At 38.1% G+C, this 13,483-nt stretch overlaps 2 protein-coding genes across 4 annotated transcripts in view; one reads left to right on the top strand and one right to left on the bottom strand.

Moving 5' to 3' along the window:
- The window catches only part of LOC125248560 (NACHT, LRR and PYD domains-containing protein 12-like), a 1,264,817-nt gene that overhangs the window by 1,056,056 nt on the left and 195,278 nt on the right, over positions 1-13,483 (bottom strand). The gene's annotated exons all lie outside the window — the stretch shown is intronic.
- Positions 1-13,483, top strand: part of tiam1b (TIAM Rac1 associated GEF 1b) — a 109,313-nt gene that overhangs the window by 77,207 nt on the left and 18,623 nt on the right. For 2 of the 3 annotated variants that reach the window (XM_048160512.1, XM_048160511.1), the window contains exons 15-16: positions 2,367-2,579; positions 2,837-2,937. In XM_048160512.1, the coding sequence (XP_048016469.1) occupies positions 2,367-2,579; positions 2,837-2,937 (314 nt within the window). Of the gene's footprint in view, positions 1-2,366; positions 2,580-2,836; positions 2,938-12,945; positions 12,999-13,483 lie in introns of all 3 variants that reach the window. The other variant, XM_048160513.1, reaches the window with a different exon arrangement.

Below are 13,483 nucleotides of genomic sequence, written 5' to 3'. Positions count from 1 at the left end.
TATAACTCGCAATTGCGACTTTATATTCTCACAATTCTGACTTTATATCATGCAATTCTGACTTTATAACTGGCAATTGTTTATATTCTTGCAATTATGACTTTATAACTCGCAATTCTGACTTTATAACTGGCAATTGTTTATATTCTTGCAATTATGACTTTATAACTCGCAATTCTGACTTTATAACTGGCAATTGTTTATATTCTCGCAATTATGACTTTATAACTCGCAATTATGACTTTATAACTCGCAATTATGACTTTATAACTCGCAATTCTGACTTTATAACTGGCAATTGTTTATATTCTCGCAATTCTGACTTTATATCTCGCAATTCTGACTTTATAACTGGCAATTGTTTATATTCTTGCAATTATGACTTTATATCGTGCAATTCTGACTTTATAACTGGCAATTGTTTATATTCTCGCAATTCTGACTTTATAACTCGCAATTATGACTTTATAACTCGCAATTGCGACTTTATATTCTCACAATTCTGACTTTATATCACGCAATTCTGACTTTATAACTGGCAATTGTTTATATTCTTGCAATTATGACTTTATATCGTGCAATTATGACTTTATAACTCGCAATTGTTTATATTCTCGCAATTCTGACTTTATATTCTCACAATTGCGACTTTATATTCTCACTATTCTGACTTTATAACTGGCAATTGTTTATATTCTCGCAATTCTGACTTTATCTCACGCAATTCTGACTTTATATCGTGCAATTCTGACTTTATAACTCACAATTGTTTATATTCTCACAATTCTGACTTTATCTCACGCAATTCTGACTTTATAACTGGCAATTGTTTATATTCTCACAATTCTGACTTTATAACTCGCAATTGCGACTTTATATTCTCACAATTCTGACTTTATATCATGCAATTCTGACTTTATAACTGGCAATTGTTTATATTCTTGCAATTATGACTTTATAACTCGCAATTCTGACTTTATAACTGGCAATTGTTTATATTCTTGCAATTATGACTTTATAACTCGCAATTCTGACTTTATAACTGGCAATTGTTTATATTCTCGCAATTATGACTTTATAACTCGCAATTATGACTTTATAACTCGCAATTGCGACTATATATTCTCGCAATTCTGACTTTATATCTCGCAATTCTGACTTTATAACTGGCAATTGTTTATATTCTTGCAATTATGACTTTATATCGTGCAATTCTGACTTTATAACTGGCAATTGTTTATATTCTCGCAATTCTGACTTTATAACTCGCAATTATGACTTTATAACTCGCAATTGCGACTTTATATTCTCGCAATTCTGACTTTATAACTCGCAATTGCGACTTTATATTCTCACAATTCTGACTTTATATCACGCAATTCTGACTTTATAACTGGCAATTATTTATATTCTTGCAATTATGACTTTATATCGTGCAATTATGACTTTATAACTCGCAATTGTTTATATTCTCACAATTATGACTTTATAACTCGCAATTCTGTCTTTATAACTGGCAATTGTTTATATTCTCGCAATTCTGACTTTATATTCTCACAATTGCGACTTTATATTCTCACTATTCTGACTTTATAACTGGCAATTGTTTATATTCTCGCAATTCTGACTTTATCTCACGCAATTCTGACTTTATATCGTGCAATTCTGACTTTATAACTCACAATTGTTTATATTCTCACAATTCTGACTTTATCTCACGCAATTCTGACTTTATAACTGGCAATTGTTTATATCCTTGCAATTCTGACTTTATAACTTGCAATTGTTTATATCCTCGCAATTCTGACTTTATAACTTGCAATTGCAACTTTATATCACACAATTCTGACTTTAACTCACAATTCTGACTTTATATTACGCGATTCTGACTTTTAACTAGCAATTGTTTATGTTCTCGCAATTCTGACTTTATAACTCACAATTGCGACTATATCACACAATTCTGACTTTATAATTGCAATTGCGAGTTTTTTTCATTTTTTATTCAGTGGCAGTAACAAGCTTGCATAAGAAGGACAAACTACAGAGCAATGAAAAATTGGCATATACAAACATTCTTTTTCTTTTGAATAACATGCATTTATGAATCGTGCACAATAAAATAATATTGTGTCTTAAGAATTGAATGATATCAATCTTTAGGACTAAAAACTTCTGATGCTTAAGTTTTTGCTTTACAGTTCTGTTTGTCTTCGGTTAAGCTTCTTTAATTCCTTCTTTGCTTTTCGTTTTATTAACTGTGTACAAGCAGTTAATAAAATATTTTATCCATTTTGCATATCTCAAGAAACATCTATGATTGCGACAATTATTCCTGAAATATTACCACATTAAAATGTTTGCAGGTCTGAATGCGGGAGATGAGATTCTACAGCTGAACCGGAAGGATGCGCGCACTCTGACCTTTGCTGACATGAAGGTGGCGTTCGCTCAGGTCTCTCTCTCTCTCACCGTTAACACGCTGCCCCCTGTTGACCGCCGACAGCTCTGCTTCCTGCCGCCGAGACGCTCTGACGCAGTGGACAACCTCTACACGGACATCTTCTCTCAGAGTCAGGGTGAGGGGAGGTCAGGCCTCTGCTGACCCATTTAATTCATCGGTTTAATTCATCGGTAACGCTTCAATAACTCTGCTACCTAGCATGCGTTAAAATGTAAATATAAACAACATAAAAGTCTTCTTTGGGAGTCCTTGATCAGAAATGCACAAACAATCTCCAAAATATTTGCATATATCATCGAGAAATGTCACAAGGTTCGATCCAGAAAACTAGCATGTGACGTCATAGTCATGCAGTTAATTGTGTTTCCACAGAGGAGATTCTTGACGATGGGGTGGGTCTGATTGTGGAGACGTCAGGAGATGGTTTAGACGACGACTCGGAGCTCTTCGCTGAGTTTGACGACTATGGAAAGGTAAGTAGTCCGATAGTTTCAAGATATCAGCCTGGATCTTGTGCAGCTCTGCCCAGAACGATGGGACACTTTTCCTGTCTGTGCGTGGGTTTCGTTCACGCTCACCAAATCTAGAACTGCAGGCCTTCGAAACTCTGAACTCTGAGCGAGAAGAATCTCACTGCAGAAACGCTTCACCATCTGTCATCTGTGCTGTTTTTAAACGGAGGGGCGGATACAGTTCAATCATTCTGCAATTTGTCGTGTCACACTGATACATTTATTTCATGACCCTGTCTATCTATCTATCTATCTATCTATCTATTTATCTATCTATCTATCTATCCATCCAACCATATGTCTGTCTTTATATCCATCTATCCATCTGTCTGTGATAATGAACTGTCTGCAGCGTATCTTGTGGTGGGGGTTTGAAGATAATTAGTTTGCACTGAGACGGGTGACAGTAAAACAGAGGTTGTCTGATTTTCTTTTGCATCCTAATTGCTTTATTATGAGGCATAATTAACCAAATCTTGGAGGCGACAATGGTCTCAGAAGATGGTCTCTATCTGAGAAGTATCAGACAGACATAACAATTTCGCATTTAGATGTGAGAGTGTCTGTAGTTATTCTTTCATGTCTCCAAGCTGCAGTTTACGATGCAGGATACAGTCACAGTTGTTTCATTGGACGGACGGGTTGATGGATGTGTTGAGATGATGGAACCAATCAGATTCCACACGACTTTCCATATTTACATAGAGAAACTATTTTCTGAAACCCGTTCCCTATTTATCTCATCTCAGAAAAGCACTGTTGAGTTTAGACCTTAGTAGTGGAAGCAGAAAAATGGATGTTTTCTGATAAATGTCCATTGCCAGGAAGGTTCAGACTGGTTCTGTGTCTCAGTTTCTAAACGTCCTACGTGTGTGTTTCTCTTTGTGAGAAGAATAATATACTGCGGGGATACTCAAATTACTCAGGGGCCACTTTTAGAAAATGAGCTGAAATGGTACTTGATCTTCTTAAATGTGCAGATATGCTTTACAGCAGCCGTATATTTTTATCACCACGTTCATCAAAATAAGCAAGTGCTGTTCAGTTTTTAATTTTCCAGAACATTATAGTCAATGCAAATGCATTCACAATAATCACAAATGTTTCCAGTATGTTGGCTTCTCAAATGCAAATATCTTATATACTTATTATTCATGTGTCAAGTCATTAACGATTCTTTCTTATTCTAATTGGATGCAGCAGTTTAGAAATCAGTCCATTTTGTCTGTTTTCACTGTGAAGCTTTGCACATTTGCTGCTGTTGTCACATTTTTTGTTGCTAAGTGCAGTTCACACAGTTTGAATATGCTCCAAGCTGTTGCACCAATCAGCGATGACAGTATTTGCATATCCTGATGTTTTGCGTCTCCATTATTCATGCAGAAATATGACTCGCGAAACATTTTTGGAATTAATCTGGTTGCACTACCAATTAAATGCAATATAAATATAAGTTTTACACCCCGTCTGATCTGCAAGCAAGTGGCGCAGCATGATAAAACTAGATCTCTCACATTATAAGCCCGGACTCTGAGTGTCTCTGATGTGCGGAGTGAGTTGGTTCTGGATCTGAGGGGTGTGTTGCTGTTGGTTGGCTGTCAGGGCCATGCAGAGAGATGCACTTTGGGTCTGCAGAGACAGTGGGACTCGGGGTCTCGCCGGGAGCTTGGAGAAGATTGCTTTTGGCATGCATAGACATGTGTCTGCCTCTTTGCATAGCACCATCTCTCTGGCCTTTATTAAAGAGGAGAAAGTTGCATTGAGGGCAGACGGGGAATGCAAAGGAATCCATAATCAGCTTTAGTGTGCACTCAAACACACACACATACACACACACACTGTTGAATTTAATGCAGGGTATCTTTAATAAATTTAATTCACGTTTGGTCTGTTCATGCTCTGAATATATGAATGATTTTGACCAAGTTAAACATGACCTTGCTCTGCGATTAGGCTTTTCAGGACCATTATGAGTCTTAAAACTGTGCAATATACTGTATATTCATTTTTAAATATATGCAACTTGTTTGATATGTTTTATAATGCACTGACATTCATATTAAGTGTGACTGTCACTTTTCAAGCAAAACATTTCAGAAAAACAAACTGGTGAGGCTAAAAGTCATTGCAAAAATGACTCAGAAAAGTGTAAAAGGCTTGTGCTGACAATAACTGCCACTTAGCTTGATACTTTATAATGCGTTGTCATTCATGCATTTTAACTGTGGCTATTGCAAGTGTCCAAACACTTTTTGGGGTCACTATATTTTGTATTTTAAAAATTCTAAAATCACCTGACATTGTGAAAATGCTTATTCTTAAGGCCTTGATACACCAAGCCAACATCAGGCGGCCCAATTTTTGGGATGTGTTCCGCACCATCGGCACTAGTTGGACCCCGTTGGGGGCTTTTTGGCTGATTGAACATGTTGAATCGGCATTGACGCTGTTGGTGAGAAAGAGAACTCTGATTGGCTTTTCAGCTCAGAGAACGGGTCAGTGCACGAGAATAAAAGCGAAAGTGAAGAAAGCGAGCAAAGAGGTCAAGACAGCACAGGCAGGCAGAAGGCTGTTCTAATTTTACATCATCTTAACTGAGCATTCCAATGCATGGATATTTTCATAATGAGCCACGTGGAATGTGATCAGCATGATTGATATTCAAAATTGTAAGAGGGCAGTTCGAACAGGAGGGGTTACGTTGGTGCCGTGACCCGGAAGGGAGTGAGGTTTACTGGGGTGAGTGTAACAGATGTAGGCCGGGAAGAGCTGTGCATGTAAACCTCACTTCCGAGGCGCTCTAGTGACTGACACTAGAGACTGCAGTCTTAAGCCTCCTTGTTAGAGTGCCCGCCTCCCATGCCAGCGGACCCGGGTTCAAGTCCCGCTTAGAGCGGATGGTTCGAACAGGAGGGGTTACATGGGCGACACTAAATTCAAGTTGTAAAAGATTTTGAGCTTGTCCACTTTCGACTACTTCCAGAGGTAGTCGAAAACACATTAGACTGGATTGCTTGCGTAGTGTAGACGCTCATGTGGTCCAATGTAGTGTTGCACGATATACCAGTACTAGAAAGGTATCGCGATACCCTGCTTTTAAAAACGGTCCGGTTCTTCAATTTATTAGTACCGGTACTTTGAGTGCCAGCTGTATTTCTTAAAGTGCGACAGCAGGGGGCAGTGTGCGTGCAGCGCGCTGCTTCTAAAGCACATTGAGTGCGTCTCAACTGCGCATCGGATTTTATGGTGACGAAACGAGAGGTTTGGTTGCAAATACAGGTGCTCTTGCAGACCGTCCACAAATTGTTGAGAAAGCAGACGCACGAAGTGAAAAATTTTTCTTACATTACCGACAGTCAGGGCAAGCCCACGGACACCACAAAGCCCGTCTGCAAAAATGTTACAAAATAACGCAAGCGAAGGAAGCCAACACATCCAACTTGGCAAAGCATCTTGCCGACAAACATCCCGATTTGTACAAAGAATTTAAAGAGCGACAGGTTAGTGAATGTGATACCAGCATTATGTTTATGCTCTCAAACATTAAATGTGTTATTTATTTATTTTACTCGTGTAAGCAGACCTCCGCAAAGAGGTGTATTATTGAGTCTAAGTTTAATAAGTGATATAAAAAATAAAATTAATTTAAAAATACATAAATATGAGAATGGTATATAGTTATTTTAAACCAATTTATGCTTTAATAACATTGCTCTAATTATTTACAGTAATCTAATTTTTACAATAATCTTACTGTCAAAAACACCTACATGAAAAAAAGCATAACAGCAAATAATTTACAATTTTATTGAGCATGTCAATAATAAACATTAAAAATTATATTAAATCTAACTCTAACTTCATGGCAATGAAGCTCAAATCCAGAAGTATCAGCCTGCACACTGGTGAAGAAAGAAGTTCTGTCATATGTTATTTATTTAGTTTTCCTGCTGTTTTAGGTTTTTTGTCATAGTATCGTTTAAGTATCGGTATCGTGATATTTAAGTTGGGTATCGTATCGAAGTCAAAATTTTGGTATCGTGACAACACTAGTCCAATGTTTCGAACACCACAAAGACCACCTACTCTCCGCCTACTGACCTAATGAGTAAACATTATGGAAAGCGTGCTAGCCAGACAGGATTTAAAGTTGTCGGCTGAAGACCCAAGTTTGGTTTGAAGATGAAATGCGTACCAAGCACAATGTTCTCTCACCATTTCTGATTTCTAACACACACTCACAGCGTTCAGTGTGGTCAAAGTAGAAACTAAAGCTGCTTCTCCGTCGTATCCAGGCGTGTTCATATGTAAATTGTGCGAGTTTATTTTGTCCATTAGATTGAAAGATCTGAAAAAGCCCATACATTTACCCATCCATAGACCCTCCTCTTGAGGAAATCAGAACAGAAGTGGTTGAAAGTGGACAAAAGAGACAGATTAAAACACCAGGTGTAAACGGTTATGTGTCTGCCTCGTCTACTTGTGATCCGATCAACTGAAACGCATCTTAATGCCAGGTGTAAACAGGGCCCTAGTTTTGGTTTTCCTTTTTTGAATGACAAATTTAGACTATCTGCTGATATTAATACTTATTTCTTTAAACACAGGCGTAGAATGCAAGTGCTTTATTCCATTTGGCGTCTCCTTATACAACAAACGCAATCGATTACTGGAAATGACTGGGGAGAGACTTAAACTTGACTGTTCTAGATGAGCACCACAGCTTAATGAATCAGCCATTAACAACTGTGCCACTGCTCTGACTTCATTGTTGATTTCATCTACATCTGTCTAACCACTTAACAGTCTCTCCACTACAGGATTCAGTCAAGAAACTTGCAACGTATCCATTTCTAAAGCAGCCGTCAACCTTTTCACTTCACAATTTCATGTGTAAGTAATGGTACATTAGTAGTGCTTCACTGTCTGGTGGGATATTATTCTGTAGATGGACTAGAGAGAGATTTGGACTCACGGATCATTTGTTGCTGTGAGAGGAACATTTACAGTCTGATTTGTCATTCTCTGCTTGCTGATCTTCACATTAACAGGCCGTTCGGCTTGCGGTGTGTGTGATTTGTTATATGAGGAGACGTCTTTGATGCTAAAAGTGTTCAGTAGAGGATTTGGCAAGTTCGGTCTTCAGTTCTGTGAACATTTCTCATTCCCTTTCAGTTGGCTGTTAGTTTTTGCTGTAAAGGATGATTCTCGTTTCATGTGCATTAAGGCCTGTTCATACCAAGAATGATAGCTATAAAGATAACGATAATTATATAGTTCTGATAATCATTCTAAATATAAAAGAATAGCACTGTCCACTCCACAGCTATAATGATAACGATAGATAAACGATAGAGAAACGATAATCGCTGGGATCACTTTCAGAATGATTTTTCTCCAGCTTTTGAACGATAAAACACTGACAGCCAATCAGAATCCATTCTAATTTAAGGGCTCGAGCATTTAAAAATTGCAGATGACAATGTGGAGGAGTCAACCCCCCCCCGGTCTTCCTTCAGACTCTGGGACCATGATTTCAACATGAAATGCAAAATTTACTTTTATCTGAAAAGAGGACTTTCGACCACTGTTCACTGTCCAGTTCTTTTTCTCCTTAGCGAAGGTAAGATGCTTCTGACGTTGATGCTTCTGGTAGTCCTTTTCCTGAAGATGTCTGAGTGTGGTGACTCTTGATGCGCTGACTCCAGCTTCATTCTACTCATTGTGAAGCTCTCCCAAGTGTTTGAATCGGCTTTACTTGACAGTATTCTCAAGCTTGCGATCATCCCTGTTGCTTGTGAACCTTTGCCTACCCAATTTCTTCCTTCCAGTCAACTTTGCATTTAATATGCTTTGATACATCACTCTGTAAACCATCACATTCAGTAATGACCATCTGTGACTTACTCTCTTTGTGGAGGGTGTCAATGATTGTCTCCTGGACCATTGCCAAGTCAGCAGTTTTCCCCATTAGTGTGGTTTCAAAGAACAAGAGATACCCGGAATTTATACTGTAGAGATGGTCATTTAATGAAACTCAAATGTAAATATTCTAATATTTTGAGATACTGGATTTTGGACTTTCATTAGCTGTATGCTCTAATCAACAAATTAAAAAAAAAAAAAAACTTTTGAAATGTTTTACTTTACATGTAGGGAATCTAGTATATATATTCATTTTTTAAAATAATTTACAATAAAAAAATGAACTTTTTCACGATATTCTATTTATATGACCAGCACCTGTATACACGGGTACGTGTAAATGAACACTTTTCTGAAAACTGACATGTGTGCACGATGTTATTTTTGAAACCGGAGGGGTTGAAATGTCCGTTTATGAAAATAGCCGCCCACGTGTAAATGTAGCCTAGATCGATTACACTAGCTATTCACTCGAAACATAGCATGCCGAGGACATCTGCTGGTTAAAGCCGTGTAAATGCAACAAGAACAGCAAAAACATGTTTTACACACTTTGAAACCGCAGCACGTAAGCTTAGAATAAACAGACCGTTATCATTCGTTGGTGTGGACGGAAATATAGTTATCGTTATAGTTAACGCTCTTGGTGTAAACGGACCTTTACTGTTCAAAATATTGGGCTCGGTAAGATTTATTAATGTTTTTGAAAGAAGTCTGCATTTATTTGTTAAAGTTTTTACATATTGACAAAGACAGGATTTTTTTAGCGATAGCAGAACAAGTATAAGTACAATCATTCTGACGTGACATGAAGGCAGTATGAGCCTGAAGGGCTGAAGTGATTCTGCTGTATCATTGTTCTGCGGCGCGTCCCTTTGTCATGTTTTAACGATCGTGCTTCTGCGCTTTACCATCACAGCATGTGTTTATGAACCGCAGTGAAGCCTGAATCACATGATCTGACGGCGCATTTCTCTCTGTGCTCTTTTAAGTCCTAGTGCATTCATTCTGTTTATTTTCCCCCGCTGGCTGTCTCTCTCTCTCTCCATGCGGCTGTTCAGATGATCAATCTTTATGAAACAGACACTCACTCCAGTCCTGTATTATAAATCATGAGACTTCTGTTCAGTTGATTTGTTCATCTGAATGCACAGCTACTGTGGTAGAAAGTATTCGATTTCTATTTGAGAGAAAGGCCTCTATCTTTTACTTCACTACTAGTTGACTAGTTTTATATTTTTTTTAGTGGTGGTGCTTTTATTAGCATGCTGACAGCTGTTAGACAGTTTGCACGTTAAAACCTTCATCCCCTTTTAAGCGCAACTTCTATAGACATAAATAAACATGCAGACAGACATTTTTTTGTGTCATGACTCAGTCGTCTATCAGAAGCATTGCGTTTGAAGACGGCGTGTCGAGCTAAAAATAGTTCAACTTTTAACAAAGCACCTCAAGAACCCTCTGTCAAGCTTGTTTTGCACACCACAGCACATCAGAAATGCATCTGATATAGTGGTCAGGTCAACCTGAATCCAGCCTTTTTGGGATTGTAAGCATTTGCTTTTTCCATATTTAAGAGCTTAAACCAACCTAAAATGGTTTTAACAAGACACCAAACTAGATTCCAGCTATATTTTTGATGGTTTTAGAGGGATTTTGGGCACTTTTTCAACAGCTAAAAGCCAGTTTATCCAGACTGAGAGACCAGCAAATATCCATTAAGACCATCAAACCAAGTGGTTTAAATCGTGTTGGTACAGGAAGGAAGTTCGCTTGAAGTGTGGATTTCCCTTTGTGTTGATGCTTGGCATTGTGTGTTTATTTCTTCAGAAATGCACCTGATAGTGGTCAGGTTAACATGAAACCCGTCATCTGAGCAACTGAAGACGCAGTGGATTAGTTTTATTTCTAAAGGGAATGCGCCCACATATACCTAATTCTGTTTATGTCTGCACAAATTATTTTACACCAGACTGCTTTGTACAAAGGGATAATACCAAACAGGTTTTGCTAAAAAGTTGTTACTCAAGGATGGATCAGTACCAACTGTTTGTGATCCAGCTTATATCCAGCTTACTTTTCAGTGTGTGAGATTGTCCTGTTTTGTTGTTGCATTAGCAGTGGAAACTCCGCCCTCTTTTTGAAAGGGGGCTGGGAGCAGAAGCTCATTTGCATTTAAAGGGACACATACAAAAACGGTGTGTTTTTGGTCACCCCCCAAAAAGTGGCAATTTTAACATGCTATAATAAATGATCTGTGGGGTGTTTTGAGCTGAAACTTCACATACAGGCTCTGGGGACACCAGAGACTTAAATTACATCTTGTTAAAAGGGGCATTATAGGTCCCCTTTAAAGGTGCCGTAGAACGTCTTTTTAAAAGATGTAATATAAGTCTAAGGTGTCTCCTGAATGTGTCTGTGAAGTTTCAGCTCAAAATACCCCATAGATTTTTTTTTTTATTAATTTTTTTAACTGCCTATTTTGGGGCATCATTAAATATGCGCAGATTCAGGCTGCGGCCCCTTTAAATGCTCACGCTCTCCGCCCACGGAGCTCGCGCTTGCCTTTAACAGCATAAACAAAGTTCACACAGCTAATATAACCCTCAAAATGGATCTTTACAAAGTGTTCGTCATGCAGCATGTCTAATCGCGTAAGTATAGTATTTATTTGGATGTTTACATTTGATTCTGAATGAGTTTGAGGCTGTGCTTCGTGGCTAAAGCTAACATTACACACTGTTGGAGAGATTTATAAAGAATGAAGTTGTGTTTATGAATTATACAGACTGCAAGTATTTAAAAATGAAAATAACGACAGTCTTGTCTCCGTGAATACAGTAAGAAACGATGGTAACTTTAACCACATTTAACAGTACATTAGCAACATGCTAACAAAACATTTAGAAAGACAATTCACAAATATCACTAAAAATATCATGATATCATGGATCATGTCAGTTATTATCGCTCCATCTGCCATTTTTCACTATTGTTCTTGCTTGCTTACCTAGTCTGATGATTCAGCTGTGCACATCCAGACGTTCTGCCCTTGTCTAATGCTTGAACATGGGCTGGCATATGCAAATATTGGGGGCGTACATATTAATGAGCCCAACTGTTACGTAACAGTCGGTGTTATGTTGAGATTCGCCTGTACTTCAGAGGTCTTTTAAACAAATGAGATTTATATAAGAAGGAGGAAACAATGGAGTTTGAGACTCACTGTATGTCATTTCCATGTACTGAACTCTTGTTATTCAACTATGCCAAGATGCATTAATCCACCAGAGGTGATCTCTACCTTAGTGGTCATTAAAAACCTTTCAAGTTTGTTGCATTAAATTTTACCCATTATACACTAACATTCTCATCTATTATCTCAAATGACCGGTATTGATTTCAATTTGTTTATGGGGTACTCATGTAAGAAATGTAATTTACTTGAACTTTATGATGATTAATTAACTGGACTTTCAGGCAACCCACCAACTACTACATTTAAGATTAATAGTTATGCATATCCCTAACTACATTGCTGTCTTTTTCTCTCAGTCTCACTGTGTTGGTATTCTTATCCGGCTGAACTTGCCCAGCCCATCATGAACAATAACAACAACAACCTTGGAAAGGAGATTTCTTCCACTTCCTCTTCCTCTCTCCATTCACCCTTGATTGTTTTCACGTGTGTGTTGAGTATCTTAACTCATGTAGCTCAGTGTTTGCTCAGCGTGCCAGGAAGGAAGAGAGAGAGAAGATAAATGAGGTAGTGTCGCATCAGAACGGGCGGGTGAATACGGAGTTGGGCGAGCAGAGAGGAGGTGGGCGAACAACAGGGAGAGAGAGAGAGAAGAGCGACCGGTTCCATCTCTTTCTCTGTTCTATTTGTCATAAGCGGAGGGATGTTGTCGGGTGCTGCAGCAGTGAATCTGTGATTTCTGAGGCGTTTCCTGTAACTGATCCAGCATCAGTGACGGTGGGCCTGCGTGTTTCTCTCCAAGGCTGTTTCTACTGATCCCGAGTCAGTCATGTCTGTGCTCAAACGCAACAGACACAGCAAACGCTCGTCCGACTCAATCTATGACCTGCTACACCTGGTGAGAGCCGTTTTATATCTGTGGCTTTTCTTAAATTGCGCTATTTTATTGATTAGTTAGTTTGTTTTTTTATCCTGAGCTGGGAGTTATGAATGCTTTGGGTTTGTGCACAGATTTTTTGGAATGTTGAATGACGGTCACCGAATGATGGGATTACTAGTAAAAAGTGCCATAATTTTATGTAGTGTTCAAATGGATATTCAACAGTGGTAATACCATGTTTTAGTAAAAAAGTACCATGGTGTTCTATGAAATACTTAGCATGTAAATATATATGCACACTGTCTTACATCAAAGTATCGTTTAATACTATGATTGTACCATGGTACCAACTATCTTTTTTTTTTTTTTTTTTTGTAAGGTTTTACTTGCTAGTCTTTAATTATTTTTATAGACCAATCGGATTGTGTTTATGAGCAATTTTGTGCTTTTTGCATGCTGGGAAAAGTTTAAACCAGCCTAAAGTGGTCTTAACAAGATCCCAA

This window comes from Megalobrama amblycephala, linkage group LG16 (genome assembly GCF_018812025.1).
Source record: "Megalobrama amblycephala isolate DHTTF-2021 linkage group LG16, ASM1881202v1, whole genome shotgun sequence".
In the NCBI taxonomy this organism is placed as follows: Eukaryota; Metazoa; Chordata; class Actinopteri; order Cypriniformes; family Xenocyprididae; genus Megalobrama; species Megalobrama amblycephala.
This window is presented reverse-complemented; position numbering and strand designations above follow the sequence as displayed.